General features: G+C 29.4%; 4 protein-coding genes across 4 annotated transcripts; 3 read left to right on the forward strand and 1 right to left on the reverse strand.

Annotated features, from left to right (window-relative positions):
• Positions 1 to 1,122: 1,122 nt before the first annotated feature.
• On the forward strand, positions 1,123 to 6,313 carry LOC141528228 (uncharacterized). Its single transcript, XM_074244166.1, has 4 exons — positions 1,123 to 1,218; positions 4,308 to 4,920; positions 5,289 to 5,711; positions 5,781 to 6,313. The coding sequence occupies exons 2-4, from the start codon at positions 4,655 to 4,657 to the stop codon at positions 6,106 to 6,108; spliced, it is 1,017 nt and encodes a 338-aa protein (XP_074100267.1). The 5' UTR covers positions 1,123 to 1,218; positions 4,308 to 4,654; the 3' UTR covers positions 6,109 to 6,313.
• Positions 6,314 to 8,208: 1,895 nt separating this feature from the next.
• On the forward strand, positions 8,209 to 12,785 carry Rpii140 (RNA polymerase II subunit RpII140). The gene is made up of 3 exons (XM_074244360.1): positions 8,209 to 8,363; positions 9,117 to 12,339; positions 12,410 to 12,785. Exons 1-3 carry the CDS (start codon positions 8,348 to 8,350, stop codon positions 12,693 to 12,695), a joined length of 3,525 nt encoding a protein of 1,174 aa, XP_074100461.1. The 5' UTR covers positions 8,209 to 8,347; the 3' UTR covers positions 12,696 to 12,785.
• Positions 12,786 to 14,707: 1,922 nt separating this feature from the next.
• LOC141528347 (E3 ubiquitin-protein ligase TM129) lies at positions 14,708 to 16,862 on the reverse strand. The gene is made up of 6 exons (XM_074244362.1): positions 16,500 to 16,862; positions 15,914 to 16,166; positions 15,547 to 15,742; positions 15,251 to 15,445; positions 15,022 to 15,170; positions 14,708 to 14,959 (listed from the first exon to the last, which is right to left on the reverse strand). The coding sequence occupies exons 1-6, from the start codon at positions 16,699 to 16,701 to the stop codon at positions 14,791 to 14,793; spliced, it is 1,164 nt and encodes a 387-aa protein (XP_074100463.1). The 5' UTR covers positions 16,702 to 16,862; the 3' UTR covers positions 14,708 to 14,790.
• A 1,298-nt stretch (positions 16,863 to 18,160) lies between these two features.
• Positions 18,161 to 20,662, forward strand: LOC141528346 (heat shock protein 68-like). Its single transcript, XM_074244361.1, has one exon. It carries the CDS (start codon positions 18,240 to 18,242, stop codon positions 20,175 to 20,177), a length of 1,938 nt encoding a protein of 645 aa, XP_074100462.1. The 5' UTR covers positions 18,161 to 18,239; the 3' UTR covers positions 20,178 to 20,662.
• The last annotated feature ends 2,120 nt before the right edge of the window (positions 20,663 to 22,782 follow it).

Raw genomic sequence — 22,782 nt, forward strand, 5'->3', positions numbered from 1 at the left:
CTCTTCAAATTTTTTTAACAAAAAATCAAAGATTTTTTTTGAATACCTTGATGCCTTTCTTTTAATCTAATTTGTCATTCGTATTAAATTTTAAAACTCTAAACCCTAAAAAATATGCTAAAATTCTTGAAAAGCAGTTCGAATATTTCATTCATTCCAATTCCAGAATCTAAATCCCTTAAAAGCAAATCGCTCTTTTTTTATTTACATTCTCAGACTTCCAATCTTAGATCATCCGTTTATTTTTCTGACACTAAGTCTGGAGTTTAAAAATAACTTCAAGTTGCGACAGTCTCTACTGACTCGACAATTTTTTGTTTTTATTAGTGAAATGTATGAACTACTTTAGTCAATTTATAGAAGGATAATGATTATATGAAATTTAATGAAGTGTGTTTATTGCTATAGCTTATTACCTGTTTGACAATTTAATAACATATTAAGCAACAAATGATATGTAGGATAAAAGTATTCGAGTTTGATATTTTTATTTTATTTTTCAGATGTATCTTGTTATTTTTTTTTCTGTGTATAAATTGATAATTATTCAAAAATCCAAAAAACCAAAATAACAAAAAAATCTTTAAGTAATCTTTAAGTTCAATGTCTATCCCTTTTAATAAGTTACTATCGTACACTCAAACACGATTACCAACCAGAAGTGGGTTCGAACCCCAATCCGGGCTGAATAGAATTTTTCTCTACAAAGTGTGATCCATTAGCTTCTGATAAAATCGGCTTTGGAAGAAGAAAAATAGTGATTATAATCGCAATGAAGAAAATAGGGAAGGTCAATGAGAAAAGTATTGAAAAATTCAGAAATTTCACTTTACATTAGCGTTAATGACCGTAAACTTTTGAACAATTGTAATTTAAAAAGTAAACTCTCTTTGCATTTTTACGGTTCAATTTTTCCTGATCAGAAAGGTGAAAATTCCGTAAATAAAGATTAAGAAAAATAGGAATCTAATCAGAATCTAAGATAAAGTATGCCTTACGATCTAAATTATTTTTCCCGGGTAGTATCTCGAGTAATGTACCCTTAGTCCTCCCTCGCCCCTATTGATCGACGCCTGTGCAGTGACGACTTTCCCCACAGCAGCCTCATACCGGAAATAATCGCCATTCATTCACTATTCTGAATACGGAGACATATTCGTGTTCCATATACTTCTACCATATCAAGCCTCAAGTTTCTCGGCCATTGCACCCAATAAGGTATTATATCTATTGCTTCTTACTAAATTTCATCTCACTAGTTTTCCTAATTCCTTTCAGCCGCAAAAACTTCACCAATACTTTAATAGGTCACATTATTTTCCAAAAACACGAAAATTCATTCTTTTTTCATAGCTTTAAAAAATCTATAATTTAGCATGCATGTGTCATCAATAAGTGATCTCTTATTTCAAATAATTAAAAAAAACATATCCGTTGATTAGGCTACTATTTATCATAATAATCTAGTGCATTGGTGCGGCATGCTTTTCGCAAATGACGTCAACACACACAAGTGACCGAATTCTGTTGTCTTTGCATTACAATTGTAATTCATAAAATTAACTTGAATTTTAGTTATTAAAGTTCGTAGTTTTTTTTTTAAATCATGTAAAAGGTGTTAATTGTTTGTTATGCGCAGCTACGAAGTATATATTGACTTGTATTATAGGATATTCAGTGAATTTAATTGAAGCAATACAACATATTGCGCTTTAACCACCTTTTTTGTTCTAAAACAGAAAAACTACACAGAAAAAAGAAAAATAGAAAAATTACAGTTTCAGATTGTAAGTATTACAGATTTTATAAGAATTACATTGTAAAATATAGGATTTACATTGAAAACTTTGAAAATTAACATTAAAAGTTTGAACTTAGAAGAATGTTATTTCGAACTGTAATTTTTCTAGTTTTGAATTCGACGGGACACTTATTACGCAGAAAAAAGGTTCACTTGAGTCGAGAAAATATTTTTCTTCCTAATTATTTTCTTGAGCGGAAAAAAGAATTTTTTTTGACACAAGAAATTTCATTTATTCCAACAAAATTAATTCTCTTGCTTTAAAAAATACGTATCTTGCTCCAAAAAATTAAATATCTTGATAATAAATTTTCATGAATATTTTTATTGACTAACATGTCAAATGGGAAGATCAATTAATATTGAATCATTTTTTTTCATTCAATATGTATAATTGCACACTAAAATAATATAAAATAGGTATCAAATATTCAAGAAAAAAATTTTTTCAAGGTGAAAAAATTTTTTTCTTAGCTGAAGTAGGTGGCGTTGCTTCCCTAAAGTATCTAAAAATCTTGATTAAATATAAAAATTTATGGTATCAAGTATTTATGATAATTTGAATCAAGAAAAAATTACTTCCACCAAGAATAGAATTTCAAGAAAAATTTTTACTTTGGCCAACACAACTTCGGTCTTCCTTCAGGCACCCGAAAATTTTTTTGAGCCAAGAATTTTGTTCTCCAGTCAAGAAATTTTTTTTTCTGTGTAATTTTTCGAGTTTTCTTTTTCCCGTGTCCATTTTAACATTGATAATTTATAAAGTAACAGATTACTTTGTGTTAGTAATTTAAAAAAGTTATGTGAATAATATATAATAACCGGCCAAAGAGTAACTTTCCTGACATATTGACATAATGTTCATATAAATAAATACATACTTCAATAATACCGGTATTCAATATACTTTGTGTCATAATTGAATAAGCTTTATTCAAAAACGTAAAATCACATACGCTACATGAGAAATTTATTATTTAAAATTATAGATCTATGTACTTTCACAGAATAATAATAGCAGGACCTTGAAGTTTGATTGAATAAAATAAAGAATCAAAATAAAAAGTTACGTAATTATTGTTACGGATTCACAGTTGTTTTGACTGCAATAAATTGTTTAAGGCTTGTTTGCTTTAAAATAATTCAAAAATTTTTGCATGAATGATCGTAAAGTTTGTAGTAAGAATTTTTTATAACTTCCGTTTAGATAATCGTGAAGCGCGTAGTTCTGGTTATAGTACATTAAAATAGTCTTTAAAAGCACGCAATGTTATGTCTTACTTCCGTTGAAAGGTTGTTTGTTAGCTTCTTGAATTTCATGAACTTCTTTATGGACTCTTCTGATTATCAAATTTTTAATTTCAACAAAAAACGATATTTTGAAGTTCTAAACACGTAATAATGTCTATTTCAGGTTTTCTACGCGTACGCACGTGTCTAAGGTGCGTTTCTTTTAAATCTGTCGGTTCAGTCGGTCCAAAAATTTAAATTAAGCCCTTATCGGTCTTCTTTCAATCGCTATGAACCATGAATATTTTAATCAGTCCATTAGTTAGATACTAAGATTAAAATTCAACAATAACTTTTTACTTCTGTGCTTAGTGTCAATAACCGAGTATCTAATAAGTTAGTAACAGGTGATAACAAAACATTTTCTTCTATTCGTTTATTTAAAAATGCTCGATTATGTCTGTAAGTAACTGTGTGGTATTTGGATGATTCACTAAATTTTTTTGTTAATGACATTAAAGTTAGCAGTCATTCGAAAATTTTTAAATTTTATTTAACAAAAAAATCAGTTCCAAAAAATAATTTTTAAAAAATTGGATTTTTAATTTTTTTAAATTTCTAAAAGTCAATTTTTTTTGCGATAATTTATTTGTTAAAAAAAAATTCTAAAAATTATTAAATTAATTTTCATTTTTTTTTAATTAATTACAAAACTTATTTAAATTAAAAATCTGATGGAAAAAAAATTTTTTTTTAAAAATGGGGCTAAATCAAATAATTTTTTGAATTTTTGGAAATTCAAAAATAGTGAATTTAAAAAAATAATAATTTTATGATAAAAATCTCGAATTTCTTAATTTTACCTTGAAATTATTACAAAATTAAAAGTAATTTAAAATTCTATTTTTAATTCATCTTCAGTCAATATTTATGACGAGTTTTTTTCACACTTTTACTCAGTCACTCTCTATTTCATTCACTCATCACTTATTTCTATCACAATACCTTTCTCAATACGTATTCAATATTTATATATAGCTTTCATAATTTATAGCTCACTTTTATTTTAAACTCTACTGAAAGAAAAGTCAACCAACGCTTTTCATCACCAATCAATCAATCACTAATTATTAGATATTTATCAAACATTTCTATAAATCAATTATTAATTTTTCAGCTATAATTTCTAAAGATTTGAAATTTTTTTTTAAATATTTTACACGGAAAGAACAAGATGACAGTGGATATTTTTTAGTTAATTCTTTTTTTATTTCAGAACTAATTCAATGATACCAAAAACGACTAAAAAATTGGATCCAAACTACAGAGATTGATATGATCAGATGAAAAAAAATAAAAAAATTTGATTATTCAATTAAGTATTCCATGCTGAAATAAATTTTTTGATTCATCAGCAGTACTATCAAATTTTTACAACCATTGAACCATAAAAAGTGAATTTATTCTTCTCTAACTGTTTAACAAAAACAGTAAATCAAAGTAAAAATACCAAAACAAATTGCATGATAAGCATTTGATGAGTACGATGACGTGAAACAAGTCTGAATAAAGTGGAACAATCTCCAATAATTAATTAAAAAAAAAAAAATCAAGCAAATTAAAATGTCTGAGATCGAACATCTGTCTGTATCACCAGTTCCATCTCAACCAGTGGGAACTTTAGTTATCCAACCATCAAGTTATCGTATTCTACGTTCGCCAAGTCACGAGAGTGTCACAACAGATTTATCACTATTTAGCGTTTCGTCATTAGCAAGCAATGCTAAAAGTAGTAATCGGTTGACTACTTTCAAATCTTACAGTGATGCACATCTTTCGGGACGTGGATCATCACCAAATCCTGATGCTCGCGATAGTCAAGGAAACCGGTAAGATCATTGATAAATATCAAAAAATATAATACCCCATAAAATAATCTATATTATTAAGGGAATAAGAAACGACGTTGTATTTTGATTACTGATGATATTTTTAATGATATAAGCTCATCCTGGTGTTACACTCATCAAGACCTTTCATTTGAGTACCCACATCAATTTTTCATATATTTCATATATTTATATATATTATATATATGTATATATGAAAAATATATCAAAATGCATGTGGGTACTCAAATTAAAGCTCTTGATGAGTGTAACATTGAAATTAGTTTATATTTAAAAAAATCACGGCAGTCACATAGTGACTGCAAGGTTGCTAGTCAATTATTAACTAAAAAACGGATATTTTGTAGGCCAGCAGACATACCTGAAATTTTGTGGTTTGAAGAGGAAACAGAATTAATCCGTAGTTGCGCTGCGCTTTCATCGGCCCTTGGCCTACAAAAAAGTTTCAGTGCAAGCGACGTATCACAGTTACCCAGTCCTGAAGCATCCTGTCCTCAGGCACTACGCTCTGCAGTTTCGGCGTTGGCTTTAGATTCAGCACATCGTGATGGATTTTTATTGGAACAGGCTCATCTAGATCATGCATCCAGATCTTGCAGCACTTGGGTAGCAGTTGGTGACATTGCCAGTACATCACAATTACCGAGTCCCCATGGAGGTGTTTCTCAACAAATTTCATCGTCATTGCATCCGCAGCCTATACCATTCACAGCTGCTGATCTTGTCAAGTCTGTTAATAAAAAAATTCGCCAAAATTATATACGCAGAAGGTAATTTAATTTTTATACAATTTATATAATTTTAATATTTTATTAAAAATGATAAATTTTTTATTGTAGATTATTGACGACCTACCGAGCTCTTGAAAGACTCTCTCAAAGTGAATTTAATTTAGACCGACTGGAAGCAGCTGCTTCCGCTGCTCAAACATCAGGAGTTACTCTTATAGTGCCTGGTACTATTCCAAGCATAACTGGATCGGCGATTGTTAATCGCAAGACCAATGATCATCCGCTCACTGTTAATGATGTTGAACGTGAACGTGGTAAACAATTAACAAAGTATGAAAGAAATATGATGATCTTCAACTGGTTACACAATCTAGATGATGATCCTGACGACAGCCTTCCAACAGAGAGTGGAGTAAAAGTGCTAAAAAATGAATAGTTTTGTTTGTTACTGGTGTACAATATTTAAATAATGTGTTAATTTTTGTGATTGATACACATTTTGTTTATAAATATATATTTAATTGATAAATTTACATTTTAATAGTATTTTGTTCTAAATCTTTAAAAAATATATAGAGGAGGGGAAATAAATATTTTTTAGATACATATCACGTTTAAGGATTTATAAAACCACTTTGAAAATATTTAATTAGTATTATTAAAATCAGCCGACAAAAAAACAGTTTTTGAATCATTTTTTTAACAATAATTTACTAGTTTAACAATAAATAAAATTTTTGTTTCAAGTTATGCATACAATTTGATTTACACGTGTGGAATAATTTATCTTAATGTATTTTAATCGCTAATTATCATTAAATTTGAGAATTATTTAGTTATTTTTTAATTTAATTATTTTTAAGAGTTCTTTAACAGATAAATTATACCAAAAAAAAAATTTGCATGTAGGAATTTTAAAAAACTATAAATATTAATTGGTTCCAATATTTTTTGAAACTAAGTTAGCCGACATCTAAAAATTTTTAGAATTTTTTTTATTAAAAAATTATTACAAAAAAATTTTTTTTAAAATTCATTTAAAAAAATTTAAAAAATTACAAGTGCAATTTTTAAAAAATATTTAGTTTTAATTTAATAATTAAAAAAAAACTCAAAAAATTAACAATGTCAACTAGTATTATTAAAACTGAAGCTAGCTAGCTGACAATTATCAATTTTTGAAAATTCTTAAAACAAATAAATTACAATGATAAACATGCTTTTAAAAATTTTCACAAATAATTTTTTTAAATTTTCACATTTGGAATTTTTTATTAAATTTTTTTCACAATATTTTTATTGCTATAAAATTCTAAAAAAATTTCTAATGTTTGTTAACTTTAGTGTCATCAATATTTTTTTAGTACTATTTAATTTGTTGGAAAAATTCATAAAAACGGTCAAATATCTGCTGATTTTAATCAATCAAATTCATTATTATATAATAATTATAAAAAAAAGTTTACTTTATGAAAGTCCAATTTATACCAAACAATTTTTTTTTTTATATTAATTTAACTAAATAAAATTTGTATATTCAGTAAAAAATATGATAAAATTAAAAATAATCAACTTAAATTTTTAATTTGTATTTTTTGTACGTATTAAAAAAGATTAATTAATACTTTTTATCAGTATATTTTTAGCCTTTACTCTCCATCAATTTACGAATTACGATAAAGCATTAGATCGTCAAAATTTACAACTTTTAAAGATTTTAAGATTAAATTGATTGAAAGTTATTTTTTTTTTTGCTTCTAGTTTAAATTAAAAATTAAATTTCTTTTTTATTTACATTTTAAACGGCTTACTTTCTCGTAATGACTGCGCTACTTCTTTTTCTCTCCTGAACTGCAGAAACTTCTACATACAACGCCTCTATTGAAGATAAAATTTTAGAAGAAGATATTAGCGCTTTGATTTAATACACTGAAGCAAATATAACTATTGCCGGGATTTCTCAATTGAATTCAAACGTTTTTTAAACATTTGTCATTAGTTGTTTTATCAAATTCAAGTAATACGTCTATTCTATCCTGTATTATAAAATTTACAATTGAACTGAAGTTAGTTTAGTATCGATAATCTCGAAAATCTCGAAAGAATGGTTGCTGATTCCTTATTGGTTAAGATTAAAGCGCGCGCGCATGCGCGCAATTTGAATTCCTAATTAAAATTTATTTTATCAATTGGATACAATTTAATAAGTATTTTCTACAATATAAAATAATTTTTTTATAACAAAAAAATTGTTTATAAATTATTAAAAAATTATCTAATGTCTGCAAAATTCACACTCATAAAAAATTTCAAGTGCAGAAAGTTTTAAAAATTATACGTACAATTTTATAAAAATATTATTTTTGTTCTAATTTAATTGATAGGAAAAAAATCTAAAATTGTTAAATGTCGGGTAATTTTAATGTCATCCACTCTTTAACTTATAATTTAATTATTCATTATTTTATTTTTTATAAAATATCAACTGAGCGACACCAGTGATTAACACTGAAAGTAATATAACCTCAAATAAGATAGATGCGTACATTGGCCGCCGAATTAGCGGTTGTCATTAGCAGTTGTTTTGGTGTTGACTGTTATTAATAAGATTGTTAATATTTTTATATCAATAACTATTATTTAATTGCAATAGACTTGAAAAAAAAAAACCAATCATGTATGCCGACGAAGGTAATTTTATATACAAATAATTAAAATTTTTCCAATTGATTGGACGTATTTTTTTTTTTGTCATTTGCGTTTATTTTACATTTTTACAATAATTAATCAATATGATTTATTTATTTTCTATATTAAATAAATTTATCAGTCTATTTTTTAATAATTATTACCTAAGAAATTAATGACTTAGCAATTATTAATTTATAAGCAATTAATTTGTTTTAATTTTAAACAAAGTTAAAGATAACCTTAAATTTTAATTGTTAAAATTAAAAAAATTGAATAACAATCAATTATTACAATTACATTAAAGTTAGCTTACTTTTTAACACGGTAAAGTGACTTAAAGTCACTTGCTTACTTTTTATTTTTTTTTAACAAATAAATTTGTAAAAAAAATTGCAATTTTTATTTTTTTTAATTTCTACATGTCAATTTTTTTTTCTAATTTTTTTTGCCATAATTTGTTTGTTAAAAAATTTTTAAAATGATCAAATATCTGCTAAATTAATTTTCATATTATTACATAGTTTTTTTTTTTTTTTATTTTTTACAATTAATTTATTCTAAACAATTAATTTTTTCAATTAAAATATTTTTATTGTGAAATTTAAATTAACGCTAAATTAATTATCGTAAAAATATCAAACAAATAAAATTTTAACAGTTATTTAGATCAATAATGAATTAATTTATCAAAATCAAATTATTATTAAATAAATTAATTACAAAAATATTTAAATTAAATATTATATTATTTAGATCCGTACGAGAGCGGAGACGCGGAAGAAATTTCATCTAAACTATGGCAAGAAGCTTGTTGGATCGTAATAAACGCCTACTTCGACGAGAAAGGTCTTGTACGTCAACAGCTGGACAGTTTTGATGAATTTATTGAGATGTCTGTTCAAAAAATAGTGGAAGACTCACCACCAATTGATTTAGAAGCAGAAGCTCAGCATACATCAGGGCTAGTAGAGACTTCAGTTAAGCACAAACTCAAATTCGAACAAATTTATTTATCAAAGCCAACTCACTGGGAGAAAGACGGTGCACCGTCACCCATGATGCCCAATGAGGCACGTCTCCGTAATTTAACTTACTCAGCCCCCTTGTACGTCGATATAGCCAAAGCAATGCTAAAAGCAGGAGACGATCCAATAGAGACTCAACATCAAAAAACATTTATCGGTAAAATTCCTATAATGTTGCGTTCAAAATATTGTTTACTTGCAGGTTTATCTGATCGTGATTTAACGGAGTTAAACGAATGCCCACTAGATCCTGGTGGTTATTTTATAATTAATGGCTCTGAAAAAGTACTGATAGCCCAAGAAAAAATGGCCACTAATACAGTTTACGTCTTTAGTATGAAAGATGGTAAATATGCTTACAAAAGTGAAATACGTTCGTGTGTTGAAAACAGTTCACGACCAACATCAACACTTTGGATTAATATGATGGCACGTAGTGGTGCAAGTATTAAAAAATCAGCAATTGGTCAACATATAATTTCAATTTTACCTTATATTAAACAAGAAATTCCAATAATGATTGTCTTCCGTGCTCTGGGTTTCGTCGCTGACCGTGACATTCTTGAACACATTATTTACGACTTCGATGACCCGGAGATGATGGAAATGGTCAAGCCGTCTTTGGACGAGGCTTTTGTAGTTCAAGAGCAAAACATTGCACTTAATTTCATCGGTAATCGTGGTGCACGCCCTGGTGTCACAAAAGACAAACGTATTAAATACGCACGAGAAATTTTACAAAAAGAAATGCTGCCTCACGTGGGTATCAGTGACTTTTGTGAGACGAAAAAAGCTTACTTTTTAGGCTACATGGTCCACCGTTTGCTGTCTGCAGCATTGGGACGTCGTGAGTTAGACGATCGTGATCATTACGGTAACAAGCGTCTTGATTTAGCCGGGCCACTTCTTGCCTTCTTGTTTCGTGCTCTATTTAAAAATCTAATGAAGGAGGTTCGTATGTACGCACAGAAATTCATTGATCGTGGAAAAGATTTTAATTTGGAGCTGGCTATCAAGACAAAAATCATAACTGATGGCTTGAGGTACTCTCTAGCTACTGGTAATTGGGGTGATCAAAAGAAAGCTCATCAAGCACGTGCTGGAGTTTCCCAGGTATTGAATCGTCTGACATTTGCATCAACATTGTCTCATTTAAGACGTGTCAATTCGCCCATTGGTCGTGATGGTAAACTAGCTAAGCCACGTCAATTGCACAACACCCTGTGGGGAATGCTGTGTCCTGCTGAGACGCCAGAAGGTGCTGCTGTAGGATTGGTAAAAAATCTAGCGTTGATGGCTTATATCAGTGTTGGTTCACAACCTTCTCCAATTCTTGAGTTCTTGGAGGAGTGGTCGATGGAAAATCTTGAAGAAATAGCACCCAGTGCCATTGCAGACGCCACTAAAATTTTTGTAAACGGTTGTTGGGTGGGTATTCATCGTGATCCTGATCAATTGATGGCGACTTTACGTAAATTGCGTCGTCAGATGGACATTATCGTATCAGAAGTATCAATGATTCGTGATATTCGTGATCGTGAAATACGAATTTACACTGACGCCGGTCGCATCAGTAGACCTTTGTTGATTGTTGAGAATATGCAGCTGTTATTGAAAAAACGGCACATTAACATGCTGAAGGAACGCGATTACAACAACGACGGCTGGCAAGAACTGGTCGGAAGTGGTGTCGTAGAGTATATTGACACGCTTGAAGAGGAAACTGTTATGATTGCAATGTCACCCGATGATCTAAGACAAGACAAAGAAGATTCTTACTGTGCGACCTACACCCACTGTGAAATCCATCCAGCAATGATACTGGGTGTTTGCGCGTCAATTATACCATTTCCCGATCACAACCAGAGTCCTAGAAACACTTACCAAAGTGCTATGGGTAAACAAGCTATGGGTGTTTATATTACAAATTTCCACGTTAGAATGGACACACTTGCTCATGTGCTTTATTACCCCCACAAACCACTTGTCACTACACGTTCAATGGAGTACTTGCGGTTCCGTGAACTGCCGGCAGGAATAAACAGTATTGTTGCTATTTTATGTTACACTGGTTACAATCAAGAAGACAGTGTTATCTTGAACGCCAGTGCAGTTGAACGTGGTTTCTTCCGTTCAGTTTTCTATCGATCGTACAAAGACGCTGAGAGCAAGAGAATTGGAGATCAGGAAGAACAATTTGAAAAACCAACGCGACAAACTTGTCAAGGAATGCGTCATGCTATTTACGACAAACTTGATGACGACGGTATTATTGCACCGGGAATTCGTGTTTCAGGTGATGATGTTGTTATTGGTAAGACTATTACTTTACCTGAGACTGACGACGAATTAGAAGGAACGACTAAACGATTTACTAAAAGAGATGCTTCAACTTTCTTGCGTAACAGCGAAACGGGAATTGTTGATCAAGTTATGTTGACTTTGAACAGCGAAGGATACAAGTTTTGTAAGATAAGAGTTAGGAGTGTACGTATACCCCAGATTGGTGATAAGTTTGCGTCCAGGCACGGACAGAAAGGTACTTGTGGTATTCAGTATCGGCAAGAGGACATGCCGTTTTCATGCGAAGGTTTGACACCCGATATTATTATCAATCCTCACGCTATTCCATCTCGTATGACAATTGGTCACTTGATTGAGTGTATTCAAGGGAAGGTTTCTGCCAATAAGGGCGAAATTGGTGACGCTACGCCGTTCAACGATGCTGTCAATGTACAAAAAATTTCTACTCTGCTCCAAGAGTATGGATATCATTTAAGAGGAAATGAAGTCATGTACAATGGACACACTGGAAGAAAAATTAATGCCCAGGTTTTCTTAGGCCCTACTTACTATCAGAGATTAAAGCACATGGTGGATGATAAGATTCACAGTCGGGCACGTGGTCCAGTACAGATTTTAGTCAGACAGCCTATGGAAGGTCGTGCTAGGTAAGATAAATTAATTTTTTAGATAAAACTTAAATTTATCAATATTATAAATAAATATTTTTTTTTTAAGGGATGGAGGATTACGTTTTGGTGAAATGGAGCGAGATTGCCAGATTTCCCATGGAGCTGCACAATTTTTACGTGAACGTCTATTTGAAGTATCCGATCCCTACCGTATTCATGTTTGCAATTTTTGCGGGTTGATTGCAATCGCTAATTTACGTAACAATACTTTTGAATGCAAAGGATGTAAAAACAAAACACAGATATCTCAAATAAGACTTCCTTACGCTGCTAAATTATTATTCCAAGAGTTAATGGCGATGAATATTGCTCCGCGGCTTATGGTAATGTAATTGTGTAAGTTTCAAGTAATTGGTTAATTTTATAATTTAATAATAAGTGTAATTTAATTTGAATTAAATGTTTTTTCAAAAATTTAAAAATTTATTTATTTAAAAAACATTATTTCATTTTTATTTAAATATTAATGCACGTTAAGATTTTTCTCAGTGAAATATTCACTTCTGCTGAAGTTAGCAGACATTAAAAATTTTTTTCGAATTTTATGGTAAGTAAATTATTATAAAAAAAAAATTTATGAAAAAATTCCACATGTAAAAATTAATAAAAATTATTTTTAAAAAATTGCATTTGTAGTTTTTTAAAATTTCTAAATGTCAATTTTTTTTTATAAATTTATTTTTTTGATATAATTTATTTGTTAAAAAAATTCTTAAAATTATCAACGATCTGCTAGTTAAATTTCGTTAAAAATTATTTTAAAATTTTACAATAATGCAATTATTATAAAAATAATTAAATTAAAAAATTCCACTTGTGAAAATTAATAAAAATTACACTTGAAAATTTTTAGAAGCATTTTTTTTTGTAATTGATTTTTTAAAAAAATTTTTAAAATTGACAGCTTACCGCTAACTTCAGTATTATTGATTTGTTACAAAAATTAAAAAATTAAACAGCTGACAGCTATCTTCAGTATCATAATTAAATAAAGTTAGTAAAATAAAAAATGTCTGAAAATAATCCAAAATGTGTTTTCTGTGGAAGGAAAAAAGAAAAAATAATTTTTTTTGTCGAAAAAACATTAAAAAAATCTCAAGAATTTTTAAAGATCCGCAAGAAGTTTAATTTAAAATACAGTAACTCTAAATTACCAGAAAATGTCAACAGTACTGACGGATACCATAAGCAATGTTACAGTAGTTATACAGCATTAATGCCCAGGTACCGTAATTCTTATTCCGACGTTGCTTCTTCATGTCCCAACACTTCTTCTTCAACTTTAAATTCTTCTACAATTAATAAAATTAATACAATTAATAAAACTAACCAAGAAAATAAAATTCCTGAAGCTGAAATAAATAAAAAAAAAATCTATAAATCTATTTTTAAAAATATTGTATTAAAAATAGAAGAAGAAGTAATAAAGAAGAAATGTCCTCTGTTGTTATCTTCTCTTTGCGATTTGTATAATTATAAATTAACTCATGAATTAAAAATTCAGTCTGAATCTGACGCAAGCTTGATGACAAATCATGAACTTAAAGAAGAAATTGTAAAACATTTTAAGAAGAAAATTAAAATTTTGAATAATGATAAAAAAAATATTATCGTTCATCCGGATTGTAATTCATTGGAAGATGATGATCTTGTCAAGCTTGAAGAAATGGATTTAATTGAGAAAGCTGCGTTGATTTTACGGAAGACTATTTTGGAAATTAAAAGCGAATTTTCCATTCCGGAAAAATTAAATGAATTTTTTAAAGTATTGATCGGAGGTAGAGATTTTCAACGCGAAGATATTAATCTTGATAATTTAAGCAACTCGATGGCTTCTGATTTAATTTTTTGTGTGAGCAATGGAGCTGTTGTACCACCTAAACACATTGCTCTTGGAAAAACTGTAAAAAATTCTTTAAACAGCAGAGAAATTATCGAAACTTTGAATAAATTAGGACATTGTTGCGAATATAAAATTCTGGAAAAATTGGAAACTCAAGCTAGTGTTTCAGCTGTACAAAATCACGAAGAAGAAATATTGGATGCCGAAGAAATGCACCAAGATATAAATTATAATTCTTGTGATAAATTTAATGGGAAGAATATAATTGTGAGTGAGAATTTTAATGAATTGTCACCACCGTTGAAAAAAAAAAAATTTTCTGGAGTTGTTGTTCTGGACTGATTTTTTTCTGAAAAAAATTTAAGTGTTTCATAAATTTTAAATAATGTTATATTAATTTAATTTTTTTTTTTATTTCAATTATACTTACTTATATAATTAAAAAAAATTTATATTTATTTTTTCAATAATAATCTTACTATAATAAAATAAAATTGTAAATCTTGAAAAATTATTAGTTTTATTGAAAAATATAATAGTTATTAAAAATATAAATCACAAAGAGTTAATTAAATTAATACTTATCAACTTTTATTATCCGTTGAAGAATTTCCACTGGGGTTATAGTAAGGATCAAAAGCGACGTAACTTGCATCGGTAAGACAAAAAGTGGAACGGCAGTGAGGACAACTGCTTTTTATTTGCACTAAGTTTTCAATTGGTTTTGTTAAATCAATTGATGTTGTTATGAACCTAAAAAAAATTATAGTTTATGAGTAATCTATGTTATTAATGAGAAATAATTAATAACACACCATTTTACTAAACAATCGATACATAATCTTGGAGGACAATTGCATGGTCTACATGCTGGGTTATTGTCTACAGCTGGAATATCCGGACAACGTTTTACTAATTTAATATCTGATGTTGCATTTATACAAACGGCACATTTTTCCAATTCCTATAAAAGTAAACATAGTTATAACTTATAACTATTATTATTTTATGTTCATTTATTTTACGATTGAAAAAAATGTATACTTGATTAGTAAAGTAAATAGGATTTTTAGTAATTTCTTCTTTAATCCAATCAATGCATAACTCTCTCAATCTTTTAGGAAATTCACATTTAGGCATTGTAACAATTTCCATCGTAACTTTTCCCGTAAAATTTTCAACATCGTTATAATTTAGTCTTATAGTAAAATTTTTTCCTCCTTGTTGCGTTGTACATATCTAAAATTAAATTATCTATAAGTAACTAAATTATAATTATAATTTTTTATTTATTTATTAATTTATTAACTATTAAATTATATTCACAGTTCATCACTTACGCGATATTTAACATAAGTTGATCCAATATCTTCAATTGTAGATGATGGATTAGTGTACGTATTAACTTTAAAGCATACTAGTTTAGTATTAGCTTGCTTGGCTATGTCCAAAGTATAGGATGATACTTGTATGATCCAATTATCCGTTACAACAACTTTCGTCACTGTATTTGTGGCTATTTGTAATTTTGTCAAACTGAAAAAAAAAATTTTATAACATAAACAATTTTATGATTTATATTTTTTATCATATACATTTATCCCTCTCTTTGAAAGGTATCTAGAGCTTAGACCAAATACTCATTCAAAATATTATTCTATCTTACTCATTAAAATATTTATTATACATTAAAAAAAAAAAAAGTACCTTTGAAATTCTATATTAACATTAGAAGCTATGTCAATCCATGACTTATTATCATTATCACAATAAATAGCTAATTTTTTCGCTATTGGATGCTGCGACCAATTGTTTCTTGACCAGTTAATGATTCTCGCCAGGGTATAAAGTGGTCCGACTAATGCACAGAGAGATAAAGTCAGCCATAATGAATGCTCCGTACCAATTAATAATTGCACAGCATCAATGTAACCCAGCAGTGTTAATCCGATGATATAAACTGAAGAAAAAAATCATTATATTATTAATCAAAGTTAAAAAAATATTGTTGAATAGGTTTTAAAATTTTTTTTTCAACAAGTAAATGATGACATTAAAGTTAGCTGTCACTTGACAATTTTTAAAATTTTTTTTAACAAATAAATTTGTTCCAAAAAATTATTTTTAAAAAAATGCATTTTTAGTTTTTTAAAATTTCTAAATGTCAATTTTTTTTACAAATTTTTTTTTGCCATAATTTATGTGTTACAAAAATTCTTAAAATTATCAACGATCTGCTAAGTTAATTTTCATAATAATTTTGTTTTATCACAGTATTTATAACCAAACTTACCAAAAGGAAGCAACGAATGTATTAAAAAAGTAATTATACTTCTTTTGATATGATATTGCATAAATGCTGAAGATTCATTACCCAACCACGATGAAAATACTTCTGAAATGGTGAATCCTGCTGATACAAATTCTTGAGGAGGATAAACAATTCCCGCAACAAATAAAATATAAAATATTGTATATGCTATTATGTTAGACATTTTTTTTAAGTAATTAAATAATATCAATGTGTAAAAAACTGATTAAAATAAAAAATTTATAATTATTTTATAAATAACAAAAATAATATGTTTGAACTATTTTTTTTTCACTAGTTTTTAAATAATATGTGTACGTGGACAAACATATAATTTTATATTTATATTTATGATTTTCAATGACGTCATAACTATTCAGACAAATTGTAAATATATAAAGTAACAAAATAATTTTTATCTGTACGTGTATTCGATTATTAATAATATTTTTCGCATCACGATATAAAAAATAAAACTAGTTAGAAATCAGGTTATATTTTTATGAATATTGTATATTTTTATAAATATTATAGTTATATTTATAGAAAAACGTCAAAGTCAATTACGTCAAAGCGAATAGATGCGCTTTTTTATCGACGGGCGGTAAAATCATTTTGGCGCGCAAAATTGCGCCATCTTGTTTTTTTTTAATTATAAATTTGGGAAAAAGTTTGAAATTTAATTATTGTTTGTAATTAAATCTTTAATAAAAAATATTAAATCTAAATAGGTCTAAAAAATATTCTAGAATATTTTAATTGATAAAAAGTTTTATAAATAATTTTTAGAAGCATTTTTTTATTGTAATTAATTTGTTAAAAGAATTAAATTTAAAAAACATTTGGTTTGGCGAAAACTAAGTTATTGACCTACTCAAGACAAACAATAAAAAACAAGATGATGCAAAGGCCGAACGCCAAAGATACATACTCAACTTGCAGCTAAAAATATAGAACACTCTCGAATATTCGAGAGAGGATGCCCCAATCAATAAAATAAAATACCAGAAATTTTTTTTTGCAAGAATAAATAATTTTATAGTATTTTGCAAACAAATTTAAATGTTTTGATGAATTAAACGATAACGATAATAGGAAATAATTACTGTATTAGAGAGAAAAATTGAATTGAATGGGCTCTCGAACATTGCCGATTATTCGGTAGATATACTGAATGTGCTCGATGCGTCGAGAATGTTCACACCCCACTATGACGACTGGGGACAAGAGCCTCGATCAATAACATCTAAAAAAACAGTAATCAATTTTGAAAATATATATTCTGACAATGTTTTTTTAAAAACATTTTATGATTATAAATTAAAAATAATAATTAATAAATAATAAATTAAATAAATAATGGAATTATTTAATGAGATCTCGAATATTCTTCTACATTACTCTGAATGTGCTAGATAATTAAAAATGAGCAGACAAATTAAACAATTGATGATAGGCATTTTTAATCAGCTAGGTAAACTTTTTTTTGGGATTAATTATGATAAAAATAAGAAAAAGAAATCAAATTGATAAATAAAATTATTTGGAGTACATGGATATAACGAGAATGTGCGCGATCCGTCGAGAATATTCACGCCCCACTCAGGTGACTGGGGACGAGAGTATATAAGCAGTCGCACTGACTGCTACCGGTACCAGTACACAAAAATAAAGCAAACTAATAAGACGTTAAGTGAGGAGTTAAAAGTTAAGTTAAACACAATGCCTGCCATTGGTATTGATCTTGGAACAACATACTCCTGTGTGGGAGTGTGGCAGCAAGGGAAAGTCGAAATCATCGCCAACGACCAAGGTAACAGAACAACACCCAGCTATGTTGCCTTTACGGACACCGAGCGACTCATTGGAGACGCAGCTAAGAACCAGGTGGCGATGAATCCATCCAACACAGTATTCGACGCCAAACGACTCATCGGCAGAAAGTTCGACGATCCTAAAGTTCAAAGTGACATGAAGCACTGGCCTTTCAAGGTCATCAGCGAGGCTGGTAAGCCGAAGATCCAGGTGGAGTTCAAAGGAGAAGTCAAGAGGTTCAATCCGGAGGAAATCAGTTCGATGGTCCTCGTCAAGATGAAGGAAACCGCCGAGGCTTACCTGGGACAAAAAGTGAGAGACGCAGTCATCACAGTGCCAGCATACTTCAACGATTCGCAGCGTCAAGCCACCAAAGACGCGGGTGCGATTGCTGGACTGAACGTCCTCAGAATTATCAATGAGCCCACCGCTGCTGCTCTAGCCTACGGGCTGGACAAAAACCTGAAAGGTGAGAAAAATGTGCTAATATTTGATCTCGGTGGTGGTACCTTTGACGTTTCCATCCTGTCAATCGACGAGGGATCACTCTTCGAGGTCAAATCAACTGCCGGTGACACACATCTTGGAGGAGAAGACTTCGACTCGAGATTAGTTGACCATCTTTGCAAGGAGTTCGAACGGAAATACAGGAAGAATCTTAAGACCAACCCCAGAGCTCTTCGAAGATTGAGAACAGCTGCTGAACGTGCCAAACGTACTTTGTCATCCAGTACCGAAGCCAACATCGAGATCGATGCTCTCTTCGAGGGCATTGACTTTTACACCAAAGTCTCGAGGGCACGTTTCGAAGAACTCTGCGCTGATCTCTTCCGGTCGACTCTGGAGCCTGTGGAAAAAGCACTGGCTGACGCCAAGCTCGACAAAAGATCCATTCATGATGTCGTCCTCGTAGGAGGTTCTACTCGCATCCCCAAGATCCAGTCGATGCTCCAGAACTTCTTCTGTGGAAAAGCACTCAACTTGTCCATCAATCCCGACGAGGCCGTGGCTTATGGTGCAGCCGTGCAAGCCGCCATCCTAACCGGAGAGGGCGACAAGAACTCCGCCCTCCAGGATGTTCTCCTTGTGGACGTTGCTCCCCTATCTCTGGGTATCGAAACAGCAGGTGGAATGATGACCAACATCATCGAGCGCAATGCCCGAATTCCCTGCAAACAATCCCAGACATTCACCACGTACGCTGACAACCAGCCCGGCGTGTCCATCCAAGTCTACGAGGGTGAACGAGCAATGACCAAGGACAACAATCTGCTCGGCAAGTTCGAGCTCAGTGGAATAGCACCTGCTCCACGTGGTGTACCAAAGATCGATGTCACCTTCGACATGGACGCCAACGGAATTCTGCACGTTACCGCCAAGGATACCGCCAGTGGTCGTAGCAGTGACGTCCGAATCACCAACGACAAGGGACGTCTTTCCAAGGAGGAAATCAGCCGCATGCTCTCTGATGCTGAACGGTACCGCGAACAAGATCAACAACAGCGGGACAAAGTAGTAGCTCGTAACCAACTTGAGAGCTACGTCTTCTCGGTCAAGCAAGCTGTCCAGGACAACGGATCACGAATGACCCAGTCTGACAAAGACCGGGTCACTCAGCTTTGCGACGAAACCGTCCAGTGGCTAGACAACAACACCTTAGCCGACCAGGAAGAATACAAACACAAGTTAGACGAGCTTCAGAAGCAGTGCTCTCCAATCATGACCAAACTCCATCAAGGTGGTGGAGGCGCTAACCCTGCAGATTTCCAGAACTGTGGAGCACAGTACGCCCAGGGAAACAACAACAACAGCTACTCCGGGCCAACGGTTGAAGAAGTTGACTAAACAACATCGTGATCTCTACATTCCTGAACAAAATAAAAAAAAAAAAAAAAAAAAAAAAAAAAAACCAAGCCAGAGCAAACAAATGTAAATAAACAAAAAACAAAAAAGTGATATTGAAACTCCCAAGACTGGTGCTAGGATGAATATGACAGCAAGTGAATGGGTATCTTACTTTATTCATTGGTAAATTTGTTTGATTGCTGTTTTCTGTCAAAAATTTATTGCAGGTTTCTGTAATAATTTTTTGACTTTAATAGTTGTTCAGCAAATTTATCCGTGAGTACAGATGTTTTCAATTATCACTTTATTAAATTATTATTCACTCGTTATCATATTCACCCTACTTTTAGTTTTTAATAATTTTATTTGTAAATTTATTTTTTTATTTTTCTAAAATATAACGTACGTTGTGAATAAAAGAATCAAAGACCATCATTGATTCATATAATAAGAAAATAAAAATAAATTAATTTATTTTTTTTTAATTACTGAGTAATTATTTCAAAAAACCACCTATCCCTCCTATTCCATAGTTCAATAAAAAATTATAATTAATTTAACAATAGTCCTTAATTCTATTATTATAAGTTATTTACAATAATATTCAACAGTAAGTATGATTTATTTCTTTATTTAATATTAAAAATTTTAGACTTTATATCTAATAAATACCAACAATAGTTATATCATTTACTTCTTCGAGAAGCTTATAAATATTTCTTTCATTGAAAAAATTACAAACACTTTCATATGTTGACAAATATTTAATTTTTATTAAAAAATTTTTTTTACTTTTATTATCTTATTGTCAATTTTTTTAATCAACAGCAATCCAAAAAATATTACGATGTTCTTCAGAAAATTCAGAATATTATAAAAAAAAATTTTTTTAATTTTTCTTCAAAGACTATTTTTATATTTCTTCTAAATGTTAAAATAAATAAATTAAAAAAAGTTTTCTTTAATTTAATTAATATTTACTGAAATTTGAAATAAATTTATTGTAATTCTTACAAACTAGCGTTTGCATTTCGGAGTGTAGGACTTGAGTATTTCTTCTTATTTCTTCTTCATGATAAATAATTCAGCTTATACTTCTGTAATAAAAAATAATTTTGGTAATTTTTTTTATATAAATAAAAATACAAACCTTCCTCAATTTTTTTTTAAATATAATACAAATCAAGATCAAAGTATGATGCATTGATGTCATAAGCATTTCTCGTACTTTCCGGCATTTTTTACTTATACTGTAGTCTTCCTTAATTATTATTAATTTTTAAGGTAATTTTTTCTAATTAAAATACAATAGACTAAAATGTTGTGACAGTCTAAAAATCATCACTCCAGGTTTCAATATTGACAGATACTTATGGAGAGTTGAGGTAAATTACCTCTAACCTCTACTTTGTATACAAACACTGCCGAGAGGAAGGAGTGTCTCCATCTAGCGGATAAATCTTCAACTACTGCTTACTAGCCATTGATATTGTCAACCTCTATTTTATCTAACTCAATATAGAAAATATTTGATACTACTGAAGTTAGCAGTCAGCTGTCACTTTTAAAAATTTTAATAACAAGTTAATTACAATAAAAAATTTTCACTTGTAATTTTTATTAATTTTCACATGTGAAATTTTTTTATTTAATTTTTTTTTTATGATAATTGTATTATTATAAAATTTTAAAATAATTTTTAATGTCTGCCAACTTCAGTATCATATTTAATTATAATTAAAGTGAAAGTTGGAAAATTTTCTGAAGTTATAAAAATTTTAATAATATTTATTTTGTAAGTTTAAGGTGCTGATTTCGAAGTTGTTATTAAAAAATAACAATAATGTTCATTTACTCCTAATTTATAAACTAAATAAACTTAATGTCACTTATTAAAATAATAACTCAGGAGAGTAGGTTTGTTGTTGTTTTGATAATACTGAAGTTAGCAGTCAGCTGTTAATTTTATATAAAAATTTTTTTAATGAATCAATTACAATAAAAGAATGCTTCTAAAAATTTATGACATTAAAGTTAACTGTCACTTGAAAATTTTTTAATTTTTTATAAACAAATAAATTTAAAGAAATAAATCATACTTACTGTTGAATATTATTGTAAATAACTTATAATAATAGAATTAAGGACTATTGTTAAATTAATTATAATTTTTTATTGAACTATGGAATAGGAGGGATAGGTGGTTTTTTGAAATAATTACTCAGTAATTAAAAAAAAATAAATTAATTTATTTTTATTTTCTTATTATATGAATCAATGATGGTCTTTGATTCTTTTATTCACAACGTACGTTATATTTTAGAAAAATAAAAAAATAAATTTACAAATAAAATTATTAAAAACTAAAAGTAGGGTGAATATGATAACGAGTGAATAATAATTTAATAAAGTGATAATTGAAAACATCTGTACTCACGGATAAATTTGCTGAACAACTATTAAAGTCAAAAATTATTACAGAAACCTGCAATAAATTTTTGACAGAAAACAGCAATCAAACAAATTTACCAATGAATAAAGTAAGATACCCATTCACTTGCTGTCATATTCATCCTAGCACCAGTCTTGGGAGTTTCAATATCAC

This window comes from Cotesia typhae, unplaced genomic scaffold (genome assembly GCF_013202065.1).
Source record: "Cotesia typhae breed Kobodo isofemale line unplaced genomic scaffold, CoteBio_Ctyphae contig_43, whole genome shotgun sequence".
NCBI classification, from domain to species: Eukaryota; Metazoa; Arthropoda; class Insecta; order Hymenoptera; family Braconidae; genus Cotesia; species Cotesia typhae.